We start from the raw sequence: 19,812 nt of genomic DNA, 5'->3' as shown, positions 1-19,812 counted from the left end.
ACCAACCCTGTATTTCCATTGACTAGTTGCTTCTCTATGATTTTATCACCCTTTGTTGAAGGGGTAAATAACCCCCTGGGTCTAACCCCCTCTTTGGGTTTTCACTTCTTTTCAGTGAAGCCCTCATGTGCATGCAAATAAAACTTGCTCCCATTAATCTGTCTTTTGTCCGTTTAATTCACAGTCTCCTGGAACTAAACCTAAAGGGTTAGAGGAAATGGTTTTCTTTCCCTACACTGACCATTCAGCATTGCCCTCAAGCAATTGACCAGCACTCAATAAGGCTGGAGACCTTCTCGGGCCGAGTGGCTGCTGGATCAGCTGGATGACCTGAAGGTGGAGCTGTCCCAGCTGCGCGTCACCACCGTGACAGGCGGTGTCTCCCAGCTCTCCAGGATCCAAGTCGTTTGCACCTTCATTGCCCACATTCTCAACGTCATTAACCAGGCTCACAAAGAGAACCTCGGGAAATCCTACAAAGGCAAGAAGCACGTGCCCCTGGATAGGAGGCCCAAGAAAACACGTGCCGTGTGCCATTGGCTCAACGAGCCCGAAAGAGAAACCTGGAGACCAAGAAGCAGCAATGGAAGGAGCCGCTATACCCGCTGCCAAAGTACACAGTCAGTAAAGCACAAATTGGGTGATGTTAAAAAACATATACTGTATTTTGCCATGTATATGTGTGCATTTTTGTGTGCGTTATACATGGAATTATTTTTCTCATTATTAAACCCATGGTATATAATCATTATATCCATGTATACATACCATGTATACTTATTTTCCTCTAAAAAAATTATACCCATGGTATGTAATCATTATAACCATGTCTACACACCATGTGTCCTTACTTTACCCTCAAAAATTTGGGCAAAAAAAACCCCCATATTATACATGACAAGATACGGTATATATCCTTTCTCTTCTACTTCCTGAGTCACTTTCTCACTCCCTTATTTGTCTGATATGTGCATTTGTTTATTGTCCGTCTCCTCCCAAGAGAATAAAGTTCTATCGGGGCAGAGACCTGCTCTTGTTCAACACTCTAACCCCACAACCTAGAATAGTACCTGGTGCGCAGTAGGTACTTGGGAAGCAGACTCTGAGATGGAGTTGGTGCGCATGACTCCTATTAGGGGGCCTCTTGGGATCAAGAGCGATAACAGGGAAGAGCAGACAGAGGACTTGGGTGGTGATATGGTCTTAATGAAGGCCTCAGCCAATCTCGCAGGGATCTCTGAAGCCGGGAGGGCCTCTCGCGGTTGTATCAAATTGGGGTGGGAAGCCCGTGTAAACTCCTACAGTTCAGTCACTCACGGGGGTTGCTGCAGGACAGGGGCATGACCTTGAAGGAGGGGTTCCCTTTAGCTAGGCAGTTGTGCAGGGCGCTGATGGCTGAGCCCTCACTGCGTTCCCAGGAGCTGGGGAAACGGTTCCTCTGTTTCTGAAGGGAGGTCAGGAAGGCCCCTCAGAGTGCCCACCGCAGCACTTAGAAAGTGGTGGAGAAATGTACTTACTGAGACTGGAGAACAGACCAGATGGGGTGAGGGTTCATGACATGCAACCGAGGAAGGAAATGAGACCCAGGTGAGTGAGTCTTCCATTCACCTGCTGTATGGGTGCTCTATGGGATGTGATGTTCAGACCATGTAACATAGCACAGGCACAAACGTCCATGGTACAGAGCGGCGTGTCCCAACAAAGTGGAGCTTATGGAGAGAGAAGAGGAAGGGGACCCCTTCTCTAGGGGAATGAGGAGAAGGACTGAGGAAGGCCCCGTGGGAGAGGCTTTAGAAGCCATGAAAGAGCAACAAGGTTTTGCTGAGCCGAGCAGGTGGAGAGGCAGCTGGCAGGCTAACAGGACTAGATCCAGGGCTCAGCTGTAAGAAACCCTGGGCCACAGGGTGGACAGTCCTCTCTCCTCTAAATGCTCCGGCTTCGTTGCTCACGAATCCCTCCGATGCCGCACAGTACGTGCATGTCAAGTTAAATCTAAAAGAGGAGAAGGTGTTGCCTCCTTGCCCGCTGAGTCTATCAGCCTCAGGGGGGCAATTAGTAGGGGTTCTAAGTGACTGGTCCTATTTTTAGAACTGTAAGAAGCCAATCCTCCGAACCAGTACACTGCCCACTGTGCTTGAGAAACAGAGTGGACTATATAAAGAAAAAAACCACACCCTTCTGACAAGAATCCAGTGGGGTGGGTAGCTGAGGCGCTGGTTTCAAAAAGTTTAGAATCAAATAAATAGGTGTAAAGACCTTCACTAGTATAACCTTACGGATGAGAAAACTGAGCACAGAAAGACGAAGGGCCCTCCCCAAGGTCACACGACAGACCAGTGTCAGAGGTAAAGCCCAACAGTGAACTCACAGTCCCCGGCCCCTTAAATGACCACCGAGATCTTTGGCCAGGGCCCCTCACACGATGCCTGCTTCCTCCCTTATGAATAGTAGTAGGAGCCACTGGCCAACCCATTTGCCTAGTCAAGTGGCAGTTCTCACCTAACTGACCACTGCAAAGAGGAATGACAGACATTGGCTGAGTTAGCTTGGAGTCTGTGTTCCTGAAGTTCACAAATGCGAGCTGAGAGACAGATGGTGGGTTGTACTGCTGGGGAGGGGCATGATTCACAGGCCGCGGCAGGGATCACAGGCCCTGGCTCTGACTGAGCGGAGAAAACAAGGTTGTGATTTCAGAGACCAAAAACGGTCACTTGAAACCATGGTTTCAGCTTGAGACTCCAACGTGGCCTCGTGCTTTCCCGACCGCTAACCGGTTTCTGTTTGCATAACCTAGTCACAACCCGAATAGCAACTTCCTCATAGGCTCCTAAAACAGCCTTGCTTCCCCCTCCTAACACTATACACGGATCCACTATTTCTTATGTAACCAGATCCCTTTGTTCCACAGCAACCTCAGTCTTTAGGCTGGAATGCGTGGGATATCTTGTGACCAGACCAGGGACAAAGATGGGACTGGGCGCCAACACCAGTCACAGCACTGTTTGACCCACTGCAGTCAGACACTTGGTGGGAGATGATGTGATCTGAAAGAGACAACAAGCCCATGTGTGAAACTGTACAAAGTCTGATCACAGGTCTTAATACACTTAAAAGCAGGTCGAGGGAATGAGAGAGGAAGGCCCAAAACGCTGACATTAAATGTGAAAGTCAGCTGGTGGCTGGTGGCCTCACTCCTGGGCCTGGTGGTTGACTGGCTCTCAGTGGAGGTTTTACCATCCTCCAGTGGGACAGAGAAGTATAACCTTCCTCTGAGAAGGAACAGCAAATATTTGGCACCCACATTTCAATCGTCTGTCAATGTCCTTTCTGTTCAGGGGCAGCTTCGGGAAAGGACACACGTGGAGCCTGAAGCAGGCTGGGGACTCATCTCACCAGGCAGGCCTGCAACACCATCCCTGGAGCCGAGCAGCCCCACACCGGGCCCTTCTATCCAAACCTTGCAGGCATTCTGCTCAGAGCGAAGGCATGTGTGTGGTTTGGAGAAGCAGAGTTCGGAAAGGAAGGAACAATGGGCCTTATCTGCAGACTGTTACGGGTTGAATCGTGTCTTCCCAAAAAGACATATTGTAGCCCTAGCCCCCAGAATGTTACCTGGCTTGGAGACAGGGTCTTTGCAGAGGTAATTAAATTAAAATGAGGTCATTAGGATGAGCCCTGATCCAATATGACTGGTATCCTTACAAAAAGGGGAAATTTGAACACAGACACATTCACAGGGAAGATGATAAGAAGACTCAGGGAAAGACAGCCACCTGTAAGTCAACGAGGGAGGCGTGAGACAGACCCTTCCCTCACAGCCCTCAAAGGAACTAACCCTGCCAACACTTTGATGGCTGACTTCCAGCCTCCAGCGCCATGAGACAGTAAATGCCTGTTGCCCAAGCCACCCGGTCTGTGGTACGTTGTTACGGCTGTGCTTACGTAGCAAACTAACACGGTGAACATCTCCAGTCGATTACTAGGGACTGTCTGGATGCTCTTTTGAAAGGGTTTCTAGAGCCATACCAGGCCAGCAGGAAAGAGACCCATGATTAACTGGTAAGGTCTTCCATGAATGGGGGGTGCAGAACAGCATTAAATTTAGGGTCAGCCGACCAGATCATGCACCCAGGCTCTAGCACGTAGTGACTTCATGATGGCAGCAGGGGGCACACAAACTCGTGAACTGGCGAACCGGTGGTCGGGGCCGCCAGGAGTCCACCTGGGGGCCTCGCCAAAGAATGCGGGAAGGGGAACAGAGAGCAAGGACGGAGGGCAGAACGGAGAGCCGGGGATAAAACAGCCAGCCCCTCCCTGAGAACAGAGCACTAGCAATTGCGAAAGGAATGCCCAAGTCTCGAACGAAATGACAGCTCCTTAATATTTTACTAGATGTCAACTTCCCTTTTAATTAGCCTTTTTGAAGTTTGTTGTGTTAAGAACACAGGTCTGCTCTTCTCAGCTCCACTATCATGAGATTTCTTCACCTCTAGCAGAGTATCACAAGATTCCAAAGCCTTGCTAACTACGAGGCATTTCCCAGAGCTGGTATCAGAGTGGGTTAGTGTATGACAAAGGCTCAAATATTGATGAAAAGGTGCAGAGGTGGGGGTGTGGTAGTTGCTTTTGGCAGGTGAGGGCCTCTCTTTATTTCCTTCCTACTGGCAGATTCAACAACAAATTTTTTCATTATAAACTCCAGTGTATGTGCATGCACACAGATGTGTACATGTGTTTGTGTAAATGTTTTAGCATGCTGGGTGCTCCATAGAACACCATTCCAATCCGGAAGCAGGGCAGCACCACTGCTGTAGGTATTAGGGTTAGCTTAGCAGGCTCCCTGCAGTAGGAGTAATGGTGAGATGCCATCTGAAGTGACTTCAGAGGCAGTGACCTTCAGTGGGAAACTCAGAGCAGAGTGCAATGAAAAGACAGTGTATCTATTGTCTATGCAACCAACATCCCCAAAGTAGTGGCTCAAAACAACAACGATTTCATTTGTTCATGACTGTGTGGGACCGTAATCCGGGCTGGGCTCAGCGGGGTGATCCTTCCATCCACCCGAGGTCATCCAGGTGGCTGCAGGGAGCTGTCAGGCGGCCGAGGGCCTGGCTGATGCAGGGGGCCTCAGCTGGGATGACCCATCTCTGTCCCACAGGCTTTATCCCGAGGGGGTGGGAGAGTCCCCGGCAGCCGACGGGGGCTAGCCCAAATGCACAAGCCCTTTTCAGGCCTCTGTTTACGTGCCCCTTGCTAATGTCCCAAGGCTGAGCCCAGAGTCAGTGTGGGAGCAGACTGCACAAAGCCTTAGATACACAAAGGCGTGATTCTTTGGGCGCCTTCAGTGTAAGAATCTCCCACGGTTTGCCTTTCTGAGAACCTCTGTGACCTGTTCTGAGACTCTCACGGGGGAAGTTGGCGAACAGCTGAAGCGCTACGTTTGGAGGTAGATTCAAGAGCGAAGTGAAGTCTTCGGTACATTCATTACTTGATCCCACCTGCACACGCAGCCACGGAGGCCTGAGGAAACTCACATCAGTAACCTTGAACTCTGAGACTCAGTTTCCCGGGAGGTTATAGTGAGGATCACGTGAGCTCCCCCGGCCTTTTGTGAAAAGCACGCAGTGGCACACATCAACAGACGCTCCTCCATCAGCCAGGAGAAGCCACGAGGGAAACTTCACACCGGTGCCCAGGGAAATGTTCAGACAGTCAATGGGAAAATAAGGGCTCCAGATGACAGGGCTGTTTAACTCTTTTTTTTTTAATACAGAAGTTTATTTATTTATTTATTTATTTATTATTTTAAAAATCCTCACACAAGGATATATGTTTATTGATTTTTGAGAGAAAGGAAGGGAGAGAAAGAGAGAGAAACATCAACATTAGAGAGAAACATTGGTCGCTTGCCTCCTGTACATGCCCTGACTAGGGATCGAACCCACACCCAGGTAAGTGCCCTGACGGGAGACTGAACCTGCGACCTTGTTGGTATTTGGGACGACACTCCAACCAGCTGAGCCACCCGGCTCGTGCTGTTTAAAGCACTTTTCAAAAAAATTCACGAGAAGATCTTCTGGTTCCAGGTAACTTGAAGTTAGCCTTGGTCTCTGTCTCTCTCCTCAAGACCAGCAACGAGAAAACAGATTGTGTATCTGCTTTACCTTTTGTTCTAACTCTAAATGGTTTCTCTATCTCATATGCAACCTGTCCTCTCTTGCTTCTAATAGCCTCTAAGACGTCTCAGCTTATGAGTATTTAATGGATTACACTCCGGGTTGATCCCAGCTCCCCCATCCATCAAATGTTACCAAGTCATTTTTATGTATCTGCCGTGGTGCTGGGGCCAGCAACACAAAGATGAATGAGGCATAGTTTTCATCCTCTAGGAACTCATAGGCTAGTGATGAGATAGAAGCATAAACAGGAAATGGTACTGTCATTGGGTGCTGCGAAAGAAAATGTGCATCTACTCAACAAACATGTTAATGATCCCTTACTCTGTGCATGTCTTATGCTGGTGAAATACAAAAATGAATAAAATGTCTTTCTATTTTTTAAAATTAATCCTCATCCAAGGATATGTTTACTAATTTTTAGAAAGAGTAGAAGGGAGAGAGAGAGAGAGAAAGATCAATGTGAGAGAGAGCCCTGGCTGGTGCAGCTCAGTGGATTGAGGACGGGCCTGTGAAGCAAAGGGTTGCCGGTTCGATTCCCAGTCAGGGCACATGCCTGGGTTGCAGGCCAGTTCCCCAGTGAGAGGCAGCCACACATTGATGTTTCTCTCCCACTCTTTCTCTTTCCCTTCCCCTCTCTCCAAAAATAAATAAATAAAATGTTTTTTAAAATGTGAGAGAGAAACATCACTCACCTGCCTCTTATACGTGCCCTGACTGAGAAGTGAACCAGCAGCCTTTTGGTGGTGTATGAGATGGTGCTCCAACCAACTGAGCCACCTGGCCAGGACAAAATGTCTTTCTATGTTTAAGGGGTTTCTAGAGAAGGAGGTGGATAAGTCAGCAATCACAATTTGGGACATAGAAGTAGGCATGAGGTTCACACGGAGGCGAGACTACGACCCCTGTTAGACCGAGTGGTGGTGGGAAGTTTCCCACAGAACGTGTGCAAAACACGAGAAAGTGAGCGATGGCTTCAGGCAGAAGGAGAAACGTGCAGAAAGGCACAGCGACTTGGGAGAGCGTGACGCCTTCGACAAACCCGGAGCAGCTCAGCGTGCCTGGTGTACAAGTGAGGGGTAAGTGAAAGCTCAGTGCAGAGCGGCAGGCAGAGGCCAGACCGCAGGCGCCAGATAAACAGGGTCGCTCTAACCTGGGAAGCGGTCTGATCGGACCTGCATTCCAGAAAGATCATTCCAGCAGCAGTGGGTGCATCGGCACATGTAGGGGCACACTGGGGCAGGACAATGAGCTTGGAGACTGATAGCTCTCTTCAAATGGGAAATAATGAGGGATTGAATTCAGGTGATGTTATTGGGGGTAGAGAGGAGGTGGCCTTGGAAGGCATAAAGGAGTTAACGTTTTATGAAAAAAACATTATGTCAAAGTCCTAACCCCTGTACCTCAGAATGCGGCTGTGTTTGGAGACAGAGTCTTTACAGAGGTGATTACGGTCAAGGTCCGCAGGGTGGGCTCCAATCCCAGAGGACTGCTTTGTTTGTAAGACTTGGACACAGAGGCATACAGCAGGAAGACCAGGTGACAACGCTGGGAGAAGATGACTGTCTACGAGCCAAGGAGAGAGGCCTCAGAAGAAACTGACCCTGCTGATGCTGTGATCTTGGACTTCCAGCCTCCAGAATTGTGAGGAAATACGTTTCTGTCATTTAAGACACGGGGTCTGTGGCACTCTGTTATGGGTACCAGAGCAAACTAATACAAGGAGGACTAATCAAGAGGCTTGGGGGAGCATGGGGATGAGAGAGCAGAGGGTGACGTTCAGATTTCTGACTTGGGCGATCTGGCACGGGATGCAGCTGTGTTCCAAGAGGGTTGGCCCAGGGAGAGCCGGGGGTCACAGGTGAAAGATGGTGTGCTCCAGCTCAGACATGTTCAGTTCTGGGTCCGTGTAGGGCCACAGGTGGAGATTCCCACCAAGGCACCCCTTGGTGGGGTGGGGCTCAGTCAGGAGGCATGGTCCGGGGATGTGGAGATCTTCAGACACAGGGGCAGTTGAAGCAGAGGAGTGGGGGCCACTGGGGACATCAGCGCTGTGAGGGGGGGCAGGGATGAACCCCTGAGGACCCCACCACTTGAGGGAAAGGAGAAAGACGATGCCCGGCACAGGGCGCAGCAGGAAGCATTAGGTGTTTTTCAGAGAAGAAAGTGTCAAGGCAGGCTCTTGGGGAAGAAGGGGACTGGATGAAAGATGGTGAAGGGATTAACTAAAGAACCTTTATGCACAACCCCTGGACCGAGACAGATTCAGGGACTGATTCAGGGAGCGGAGAGGGTGGGGCTGGGTGCAGGTGGGGAAGGGAAGAAAAAGCAGGAACAACTGTAATTGCATGAACAATACAAAGAAAAGAACGAAAAAAGAGATTCTCAAAACCTGGAGAGATCATGTTTCAAAGTCTCTCTTTTCTCTCTCTCTCACTCACACACTCACACTCACACACTCACACACACACACACACTTATGTTACTATGCCATTTTGCAGTGTTGGTTGCTCCTTTGCAAGGAATTTTCCCATTATTTTATGTTCACTGATCTTCAGCTTTTGGGCTCAGAAGCAGAGCAATGTCCCTCCTGGTGAGTGGGCTCCTTCAGCCATCCTCCTGACAGCAGCGACCCTTGGTCCTTCACTTCACCACTCACTCAGGGGCATCTCGGTGGGTTGTCTTGTTTACCCCCAGGGCTAAACAAGACCCCCCAGGGCTAAACAAGACCCCCCCAGGGCTCCCCTTAGCCCACCCTTTATGCCTATGGGTAAGTGGAGGAGGCTCAGTGACCCTGCTCTGGGGGGTGTGAGGAGAGGCTGCTCTGTTCAGGGCACATTGGGGAGCTGGGCGGAGACCCTGTGTCTATAGGGAGGGGGCGCCCTGTTCCTGAAATCACTGCTCTCCCTTCCCCAGCCGCCCAGACTAGGGAGGATCCGTTAGCGCGGGCGCTTTGTAGGTTCCAGGCGCCACCCCTTTACTTACGCTGGGGAAAGGGTAGACACGTGCACCCCTGTCATCTACTCCCGTCCAACTCAGGAAGAGGTGCCTCAAAGAAAGGTATGTTCCCCGGAGTCACGTGAGGAGTGAAGGAGCCAGGCCTCTGGCTCTGGCTGACTAGAGATCCTGACGCTGCTGCACGACTCTCTCCTCTGCTGTCTTCTCCCAGCACCTAGTCCTCCGGTCCGTCCTCGCTGTGCACCATGTTGACTCCAGCAGTGCATGCACCAACCCTGGAATCACCGTACCTTAGTCCTTTACCCCGAAATAAGCAGTCATTCGGCCGGCACCCTGTGAACCAGTCAGCCCATCAGTGGGGGTTACTATCCAGGGTCCTCCTCCTCCAGGCTATGGAGGGAATGCCGGAAACAATGCGAAGAGAGTGAGCTTTATGCCTTAAGAAAGCCCTGTCCTGTTGGGAACCTGAGCCCTGGGTGAAATGTCGCAGATGAGCTTTTCTCTCTAAGCCACTCACCCGACAGCAATAGCCTATGGAATGCACATTCAGTGTCTTTTTGGAGTCTCAAATAATTGTGAGGTGGCCGGGCAGGCCGTCTCCCGTCACTGAAATGAAACAGAGGACCTGTGCCCACCCAGTCGGGCAGTCTCAGGGCCTGTGGTGAGGGCGGTCTGGAGTGACAAACTCAGCACTCTCCTGGAGTTTCTGAGACTCCCTCGGCCTTTCTGAGGTCCCTCGGCACGACCGTCCTGCATGAGAGGCACCACTAGTGCTGAGCCAGCAGGCAAGGGCACTCGCAGCCTCCCGCTTCTTGGCATAGCCCTGACACTGAGCTGTCCCAGTCCCTTCTTATTTGGAGATGGGATCTCCGCCCCTGGTGCCCCTTCCACATAATCAGGAGGGCCAGACGTGCACTGAATACCAGCCCTGAAGCAGGGGCCTGGGAAGCTTCTCTGTCACTCTCTCACCAGGTCAAGGCTTGGAAAGGCGGCTCCGCGTGCCTGGTCCCCGGCTGGCTGGGAGCAGGCCTCCCCTGTGCCTGCAGGGACTTCTGCACAGCCGTGTGTTTCCTCATACCTGAGCCGTCCACAGCCTCGCGCACCACTCCCGGCCGGGGCTCGTTATTTAAGACCAGCACACCAGAGGAGCTGGCTGTGAGTCACAGCACCGGCAGGGCAGAGGCAGCGCTGCTCACCCGGCTCCCCGAGCACGTGGGAAGGGACCCCTCCCCTCGCCATGGCGTCCCTGGGGCAGATCATCTTCTGGAGGTAGTGCACACTTCTCTCTCCTTGCAGGTGAAGGGCACAGGGGTGGATCTTGGGGGTGCTGGGGCTGCTGGGCTGGCCCATAGCTCCCCACCTGGACTCTTATTGGATCCAGCATTGGGCTGGCAGGAGCCTGGCCAGACAAGAACCTGACTGACACCCCAGCCACTTGGGGCACCTGTTCAGGGTCAGGTTGGCTTTCTGCTGTGGAGGGCTGACACCTGCTGGGACAGCTCTGGACCAAGGAGTGAGGCTGCCCGACTGGGGGCTGCACCTAGACACCAAGGCCCTTGTGGGGGCACCGAGCAGGGTGGCATGGATGCTTGGTAGGGGGGAAGGGGATCAGTGACTGAGGGTGGGCAGGATGCAGCGAACATTCTAAATAGCCCCAGGAGGAAGGAGGGGGCTGGGCATGCTTTGACTCTTCCCTGTGGGGGCCATGTCTCTGTACTGCTGAGTAATTCACTCTAACACCCCTGCCCCACCCCCAGCCCCCGGGATGGGGTCTCTAGTCTTCATGGGGCTCCTTGGAAAGGGACTCCTGCTGCTGTTGCAGCTGAGAAAACAGGCCTTTGCAGGAGGCCAGAGGCAGCCACCCGGGGGCTGGATGGGTTAGAGAGAGACAGACAAAGAAACAACCGGAGTGGGCTTGTGTGGAATGCTGTTGAGCAGGTGGATGAGCAGAGCTGAGAGGTAGAGAGCCCCGCTGAGAGGAGGGGTGCTGACGGGACCAGCGGAACCCCCCAGAGTCCCACTCTCGCCTACTGGTCCTTTCATTAAGCTTCCTCTAGTTGCCTCTTTTCCCTCAGGACATCGCTTACCTTTCTGGAAGGAAAGAGATGGAAACTGAAGGAAGGGTTCTCCTGAAATGGTTGTTGATTTAATGTTGTCACAACTGCTGACAGGGTGTAGGAAGACTGAGTGGTTTGTGTCTCTTCCAGTGAAAGGAAGAAAGAAAGAGAGAGGAGAGAAAACCTCAGCTTAATAGGGAAAAGTCTGTGAAGGGACTGAGAGCATTACTTCCCAGCGACAGCCTAGAAAATTCTCTTCCTAAAACAAAATGTTGGCCCCCTCCCTGTGTCCACCTGCTATGGCCTAGCTTGCAGCAGGAGCTGGGGTGGCCGGGGGTGGGGGCGGCGCTGTGTGATGCTCAGAGCTGTCTGGCAGCGCTCTGCTGCTGTGCCCTGCGAGGGCAGTCTGCCATTAGGAAGGCGGCAGGTGTGTGTGGGTGAGGGCGCGTGGGTGGGGGTGGCCTTCATCTGGACTCTTCCGCCCTGCAAGAATGTCCCCCAAAGCACCTACGTCAGTGGAACTGGTGCTTTGCCAGTGCCTTCCATCTCCCTGCCCTGGGCTAGGCGACGCTTACAGTAGCCTCCTTTAACCCTCCCAGCAGCCTGTGAGGGTTCATTATCACCTCAGAGAACTTAAGTCAAGTGCTCAAGGCCACACAGCCCGTAAGAAGCAGGGCAGCATTCACATCCACTCCACCCGACTCTGAAACCCAAGCTCTCCCCGTGGTGCCCTGCTCACCCCGCTCCCTGCCCATTCCAGCTCCTCCAGCCCCCTCCTCCATACCTTGGTCCCACAGATGTGAAAGTCCCCGTGCAACAAGTGGCTCTGTTGTCCCCTATACGTGGGTTTCTAGTGACACATTACCACCAGCCTGACCGGTTTTGCAGGAGGATTAGCAGGAGGTGGGTGTTCAAAATGTGGGTCCCCTACGCTGCAGAGCCCCGTTGGAGTTCACAGAGGCCCCTGTTCTCGGCCCCAGATCAGCACGTCACGCTCTACAGTTGCCGATGCAGTGATAATCCACGGGGGCAGCGGGAAGAGGGTAAATGGCAGGCTTGCTGGGAAGCAGGGTCTGGAGAGTGCGTCCCAGGGAAGCAGGGGGAGCCCCCCTGGGGGAACCTGGCATCCACACTTGGCCCTAACCAACCCTCTGTCTTCGCTCTAATTCCTTAACTCATAACAACACTGTCGTTGAAGTGATCGTGGCCATCAGTGGAGTGGGAGAGCTCGTGGGGGGGGGGGGCTGCCGTGCTCTGTGGACCCAGTGGATTATTCTCCTAAATAATTACTAGAGAGCTTATAATCATCAAATCTCATGCTCAAATGCATGCCCCAAAGGGAGAGAAGGCTGGAGTGCCGGTTCCACTGTGCCTGGCCTTTGTGGGACACTTACAAGCCGTGTGGTGTAGCCAAAACTCCGCTCCCCTTNTGTCTTCGCTCTAATTCCTTAACTCATAACAACACTGTCGTTGAAGTGATCGTGGCCATCAGTGGAGTGGGAGAGCTCGTGGGGGGGGGGGTCTGCCGTGCTCTGTGGACCCAGTGGATTATTCTCCTAAATAATTACTAGAGAGCTTATAATCGTCAAATCTCATGCTCAAATGCATGCCCCAAAGGGAGAGAAGGCTGGAGTGCCGGTTCCACTGTGCCTGGCCTTTGTGGGACACTTACAAGCCGTGTGGTGTAGCCAAAACTCCGCTCCCCTTTCCCATCATGGCAGTCACTGGGCACAGCCCTCACCCATGGAACATTTGTTGAGTGTCTGCTAGGAGTCCAAGGATGGAAAAGTCACGATTACGTTCTGGTCAACAATATTAACTGGGCACTTACTATGTGCTGGGCATTGCACCAGGTACTATGGCAAAGATGACTCAGTTACTGACAGATTATAGGCCAACAGGGAGAGAGGCTACCAAATGGTGGGCTATGGAACAATAATTCCATAGTGTGGACACAAACCATGAGACAATCAGGGCAGGATGCGCTTCCCTAACTGGAGGCTTTGGGGAAGGTTTCCTGAGCCAGGTGATGGCTGGACTAAATTTTTTAGGGGGTTGGGGATAGTGCTAAGTCTCGAAGATTGAGTTGGTAAAGTGATCCAGGTAAAGAAGGTGGGCGGGACACTCTAGGCAAAGGAATCGGGTAGAATAGGATAGAACTGGGCAGACCAGGATAGGCTGGGATGATAAAATAAAACTTATGAACTGCCACCCGGGGTTGGAAAGCTATGAGCCACTCTGTCATCATCAGAGCATGAACTTTCAGGAAGGGGGGAGCTGAAATGAGGCTGACGAAGCCGAGCCAGGTTGCGCTGGTCCCTGCTGACCAGACTTATGGGTCAGGAACGCGTGAGGGCTCTCAAGCAGCGGAATCCTTCTGGTTTTCCTCTTTGGTGGGTCACTCCAGAGGCAGCATGGAGGGTGGCTATGAGGACAGGGAGCCAGGAAGCAAGGAGAACGGCAGGAAAACAGCTGGAGCCACAAATAGAAGGAATCAGAAGGACCCGAAGTTCAGAGCGATAGCAGGGATCCAGAGGGAGACCACCTACTTAAGAAACCTTTAGGATAAATGTTGATATTTGATAAAAGGAATGGAGGTGATATGGGTGGTATTTGATAAATGAATGAAGTGGCCGGTAGCAGGGAATGAGGCATAGGGTGGAACCTGGAAGACCCCCATGTTTCTGGATCGGGCAGAGTGAGTTGGGGAAGAGGAAGAGATGACAGTTAACTTTGGCGCCTGCTGACTTTGAGGTTCCCCTGGGACTTTCGGGTGGAGATGCTCAGTGGGCATGGGAAGGCTTGAGGATGAAACAAGGAGAGGGCAGGCCTGGAGGGTCTGAGGGTCGCTGACCCTTCTAAGGAAAGGAGAAGGGCCTGGGATGGGAAACTAAAGAACACTAACATTTAATGGAGGGCCGATGGAGCAGGGTCAAAGACAGAGCTGGGAGTAAGTGGTGGGAGAGGCAAGAAGAGATCAGGAAAAGTCTCATAGGCCTCAACAGAGCAGTTTCATGGAGCTTGCAGAGCTGGTGGGGGTGTCATACGGGCCCAGTCCATCCTGGCACTGATGGGGAGGTCCAGTCCAGACACAACTATGGCCTGTGCAGCATTTAAACGGAACTCATGTGGCTTTGCCCACAGTGTGAGAAAGGCATGCTACCAAGTAGTCCCTGCACCCAAATGAGGCCAAGAAGGAGTCAAGATCTCCTAAGTGTAGGCTGAAGGAGGGCTTATGGTTACATTGAGCACACACAGTTGCAAAGAACACCAGGTAGCTGTAACATCCGGTAGCTCTACTTCCAGAAAGCAGAGCTACAAGTTCAGGCAGAAGTGAGGCCCAGTCGGCATGGATTTCAAATTGCTATTCTGCCATCCTGCCTTCCTCCCATCTTCCCCTGCCTTATTTCCTTCCTCCCTTCCTCTTCCCTGGATCCTTCATCTGTCCCACTCTGGCTCTTCTGTCTGAAGAGAGCTCTTTGGAGCATTCAAAATTGGGGGAAACGACCCAGGACAATGGGATCGATGAAGACATGTCAAAGGCAGAAAGCCACAGGGTGGAGAATGAGCAGGAATCCTTCTACCAGAGAAAGGTGGATGCAGAGAATGAGGAAGGCTAGAACAAGGGAAGCTCATGGAGCTTTGCTCATTTGGGAATCTTGGTTTCCCGTTGCCCTGAGCTTTCAAGCTGGTACCTGGACCCAATCTTGGTGGCCAGAGACAAGGGTGCCTGGCAACCCAATAAAAGTTCACCTGGTGAGAAAACCTTATCTCCAAAGGGAGATCTCAGCACAGGCCATGTGGACACTTGGAACCCCACTGAGATATAAGAAGGTGGGCCTGGCTTTCAGACTCTCTAAACCTAGAAAATCTGAGGCTTCAGGGCCTTAGGAGCCCATTCCCACGAATAGGACAGAAAGATGGACAATGAGATCAGTTGCACACTGGAAGCAACACTTCAACAGGCGGCACTGTGTTCCTGTCCCGTCAGGAGCACACTATCTTCTGAGCATGGTTCTCTTTCCCCGTCTTCACCTGTAGCGACACTACCCATTTCTTTCACCATTCGCCCAAATGCCATTTCCACTTAGAAGTCTTCCCGGATCTTTCTAGTTGCCATTCATTGCTCCTTTTGTGTTTGCAGTTGGCCAGGTTGATGACTATCCATCTGTGCCCGGTGCCCATTCCCTCAGGGAGGTTGGGGGGTCTGGCCTCCGTCGTGTTCCTTGTTGTAGGGAGACGGTGTAGCACCAGGGCTGTGCATCCAGGACCTGGAACCAGACTGTATCAGAGGTTCAGATCCTCGTGTCACCTTGAACACTCAACCTCCATGAGCCTCAGTGTCCCTGCCCACAAGATGAGTCCGATAACAGAACCTGATCCTAGGGTCTTGTGATGAGCTGTGGTGATTATGTGTTTGGCACCCCCTCAGAGCTATTACTAGAGTCTTTATTGGAGTCTTTATTGCAACTCCCTCGACAAGGCCTGGTTCTCCATGGGAATTTGTTAACTTCGACTCCATGACCCCACGGACTGTGCTGCCCCGGAAATAGATGTTTTAGTAAGGATATGCTCTGGATAAAGTGCCACTGGGACCCCTTCAAGGGAGTTAACCCTTAGCAACTCCCTGGAGAATATTCCCAGGGCTCTCCAGATTCTTGTTTGGAAACGAAATCAAGCCCCCCCCCTTTTGTTCTGTATGCGTCTCAGACACCCCTTCTCTAAACCTGCTGATGACTGAGGTCGGAATAAAGGTCTGGCTCTGCCGGCGCGGCGCACTAAGGCTGGCGAGTGAGCCCGGCCAGGTCCTTGTGAATATGAGCTCAGTGTCCACAGCTTCCTGATGGGGCCTCCCTGACATCAAGAGCCAGTCTTCTGGGGCAGTGGGAACTATGCAGCTATGACCAAGCACTGGATAACAGTTAATTAGCTAAACTGCCTCATGCTCCTAATTATCCCCATTTCATAGATGCAAATGCTTTTGCTGCTCAGTGTCTCCCAGCCAGCCGAAAGCAGGAACCAACAGGTTCCTACCTAGGTCTCCAAATGACTTGTCTAAGAAAATGATCTTTCCAATCGGCTCTGCTTCACCTCCTGCCACTTAAAGCAGGACCCATCTCATCACTGGCAACACTCCCTTCCTCGGGACCAGTGACTGCCAGGGCCAAGCAGGGGCTGAGCCCCCGAATTACCAGCCCGTCTGCTGCTTCAGGTAGCTGCTCCAGACGAGTGAGTGTAGGAGCAAGAAGTCACTGAAACTCAGTGAAGCTATATGTTTTCAGAGCTTAAAAATTCCGAAAGTCGGTACACCAACTCATCACTGGGATAATAAAAAAGAAGTTGCGCAACTTTCTCAAGGGCCATCCATTAAGAATGGGTAGAACAGAGCCCTTTCAATGATCTTACATTGCCCATGACCCTAGCAAAAAACCGTGTTGGGCCCCAGCTGACCATGAATTACCCAAACACAAAGGATCCCTAAATCTGAAAGACTGAAGCTTCATCCACATTTACTTCTGACACAGGAAGAAGCGGGAATAATGCGGACACTGGAGTTAGAGTGACCTGTGTTCATGTCCCAGCTCTCACTTCCCGGCTGCCCAACCTCGAGGAAGCCACTGAACCTCTTTGTGTCTTCATTTCCTCCACGGCAAGTTGTGGTTGGTGATAGTACCCATCTCACAGAGTTGTCACGGCTAAACGAGGTCACGCGTGTAAAGAGTTCAGAGCAGCACTGCGCACGTACATCCTTTGCCTTTCCGGGTTAGTTATTCTTATTCAGTCATTGCCTTCCACTGTGTTGACAGAATAACAAAGCGACTTGGCAGGAGGGAGAGGAATAGCAAGTCCAACAGGAGCGGCGGGGTGTAAGGGACCCCCGCGTCCAAATTCGGGGATTTCAGTGGACTTTTCTAGTCCTTGTTCTGTGAGATGGGGAAATTCTTGGCTGACTGAGGTGGCAACACTCACTCAAAACCCCAAGTGCTTTGCGTTCCTGCAAACCAAAGTCATTTGAAACAGGAAAACAAACAAACAAACAAGCTCAAAGTACAGTCTCCTGACCAGCCGCAGGAGCGGCACCTGAGCCTGTTAGAAATGCAAATTCCCAGGCCGGCCCTCCAGACCCACTGAACCAGAAACTGGGGGCACGGGGTCAACTGCATTAGCGATCTCTCTGGGCTCCTTGACTCCAGAGAGAGGGGATTACAAGGATTTAACCCACACAGAGAAAAGTCTCACCTGGGATCATTTATCATTCCGCATTTCTCAAGAAATGCGCTAAAGAGGGAACAGATGGGCCTTGATGACAACAGGGGAAAAAACATGAAGTTCCTGCAGGTAAGAAATCCAGGCTGTATTTCTCTTTGTATTCGCTTTCCCCATCCCCAACCATCTGCCTGGAACATGTCAGATCTACTCGCAATCACTTCCAAACGCCTCCCTCCTGCTCCCAGCACAGGAGAAACGGCAGGCCCTTTTCCTCTTTCTTTTTTCTGCAGATTTAGAGTGAAAAATTTCAGAGAATAAAAACCATGAAATATTTCAGAGACAGAGACAGCAACCATAAAATTTAGGGGACTTGAATTGTCTCTTTTAGCTCCCATGGGCTGTTTCACACCTCCCTTCTCCTCAGTCTCGGATGATTATCTTGCTCTATCCTTCACTGAGAACATAGGAACCTGCAGACAGGGGCTCCTCCATCTTTTCCCAAAACTCCCCGCTACTGTCATCAGTGCCCCTTTTCTCTGCCTCCCTCCCTGGCACCAGAGGATGAGCCTCGCTCCTGTCCAAGGGCAAGCCCTCTGCACCCTGGGTGCGTCCCCGCTCACCTCCCCCAGCAGCCAGTATCCTCAGTCTCTCTCTGCTGCCCTGTGATGCTGGTCAGCACGCAGCCCGAATGTTGATGTTTTCTGTCTTCAAAGAAAAACCCTCTCTTGGCCCCACAAGCTCTCCAGCCCCCTCCCATGACTCTTTCCCTTTCTCAGCAAACTTGTTGACAGTTGTCTGGAGTCCTGACCTTACGGAGCCTGGTAGAGGGAAGGTGGTGGGGTTCCCAGCACAGATTGGGGCGCCACTGCCAGGGTGCAGGCTCGGCTCTGCCACTTTCTATCCAGTGTTTCTCACCTGTGCAATGGGGATGATCTTAGCATTTCCATCGTAAGAGTAGAAGAATTATGTGGGTTGATACATATAAGGGGCTTTATCAGACACTCATTGTAAGCCCTGTATTCTTCCGCCGTGATTCTCTCCTCCACTTACTCGAGTTGGATGCTGTCCCCACCATACTGAGATATCGCTCCTGTCAGTGTCGAATCTAACGCTGACTTCTCTGTTCTTATTTTCAACATAACATTCACCACAGATCCCCACTCCCTCCTTCTTGAAACACTGTCTTCCCTTGGTTTCCCCAACACAACGCCGTCCTGATTCCCCCCTCCCGGCTCCTTGGTGAAGCAGCAGCAGGACTCCAGAGGGGTGCCCACCCAGCCCTGTGGGGGCAGTGGCAGCTCCACAAACCTGCTGGCTCGGGAGTCTCTCCTGCTGGCCGGGTTCTGCCTGAAGAACTCCCTGCAAATGGCAGCCTGACCCTCCACCTCTGGCTGCTGAGGGGCCGTGGGGGCAACATCCTCAGGGAGATGAGGGAGTCACTTCCCCATGGACCCAGCTTTATAAGTGACAGCTAGATCCCCAGTTAGCCCACAAAAGTCTATGTCGTTCATTCTCAGCTGTTATGGCGTGCTCGTAATAGCAATGTTTTCTGCTGCTTTCCTTCCCCATCATAAATGTACGCCATTTCTCCAACATTGGGGTTGAACAGGTTTTTGAGGGCTTGCTGAAAATCAAGTCATCATTTATAAATAGCACTGCTTCGGGATCCTGTTCACACAACCAACTAAAGTTCACATAAGCAACTTAAATGCAGACTTTAGAAAATATTCACTGGGGGCTGGAAATGCCTGTAGATTTGGGGATCTAAGTGGGCAGCTAGTCCTTCATCTGGAAGGGCAGGTAGAGGGACCATTCAGGAGGTGGTGCTTTGCCCATCTCTTAGGTATTTGACCCCACCCAGCTCAACAAGGTGGCCAGGGCAACATAGTTTACCAAAGTCCTGGCTGGGAGGCCATCTGCTCCCTGACACTGTTATTGCAACTGCAAAGAACGAGGAGGGGGACGCTGGGTCTTCCCAGAGGATATTCTGGTGTGGACTCAAAGCTTAAGGAGAAACAGGTGTTTTTGTTTTTTGTTTTTTCCACTGTGAGACAGTATAAGAACATCTAAGGAAATTTTCAAACAAGCAAATGACTGTTTTCTTTTTATTTTTGCCCTTTTCAAAGCCAACTGCAAATAATTTTTATATAGTTACTAATTGAGTGTGTATCCTTCCATATTTTGCTTTTGCCATTGAACTCAGGTGTACTAAACTAAATGTTTGAAAGCAATTTTACAGCTAAAAAAATCCTTGTATCTTAATACTGCAACACGGTTTATACTGTGAGGTGCATCTCCGTACTTTTACTCCACATTGGGCCATGCTGCCTGGAATCTAACCCCAGTTCCTCTCTGCCTGCCTCCTGTTATCCCGTTCCTCTGAACATCTCGGGCTCCAGGCGACACGCATG

The 19,812-nt window shown here is 51.4% G+C and overlaps 1 protein-coding gene across 1 annotated transcript in view; it reads left to right on the top strand.

The window, feature by feature from the left end:
• The first annotated feature begins 10,014 nt into the window (after positions 1 to 10,014).
• Positions 10,015 to 19,812, top strand: part of VTCN1 (V-set domain containing T cell activation inhibitor 1) — a 46,283-nt gene continuing 36,485 nt past the window's right edge. Inside the window, exon 1 of the mRNA XM_037038910.1 lies at positions 10,015 to 10,403. Within this exon, the coding sequence (XP_036894805.1) occupies positions 10,372 to 10,403 (32 nt within the window). The 5' untranslated portion in view covers positions 10,015 to 10,371. The remainder of the gene's footprint in view (positions 10,404 to 19,812) is intronic.

The sequence above is a fragment of the Sturnira hondurensis genome, unplaced genomic scaffold, assembly GCF_014824575.4.
Source record: "Sturnira hondurensis isolate 20B ecotype Veracruz unplaced genomic scaffold, ASM1482457v3 Scaffold0024822, whole genome shotgun sequence".
NCBI classification, from domain to species: Eukaryota; Metazoa; Chordata; class Mammalia; order Chiroptera; family Phyllostomidae; genus Sturnira; species Sturnira hondurensis.
The sequence above is the reverse complement of the archived record's forward strand: the minus strand, read 5'-3'. Positions and strand labels throughout refer to the sequence as shown.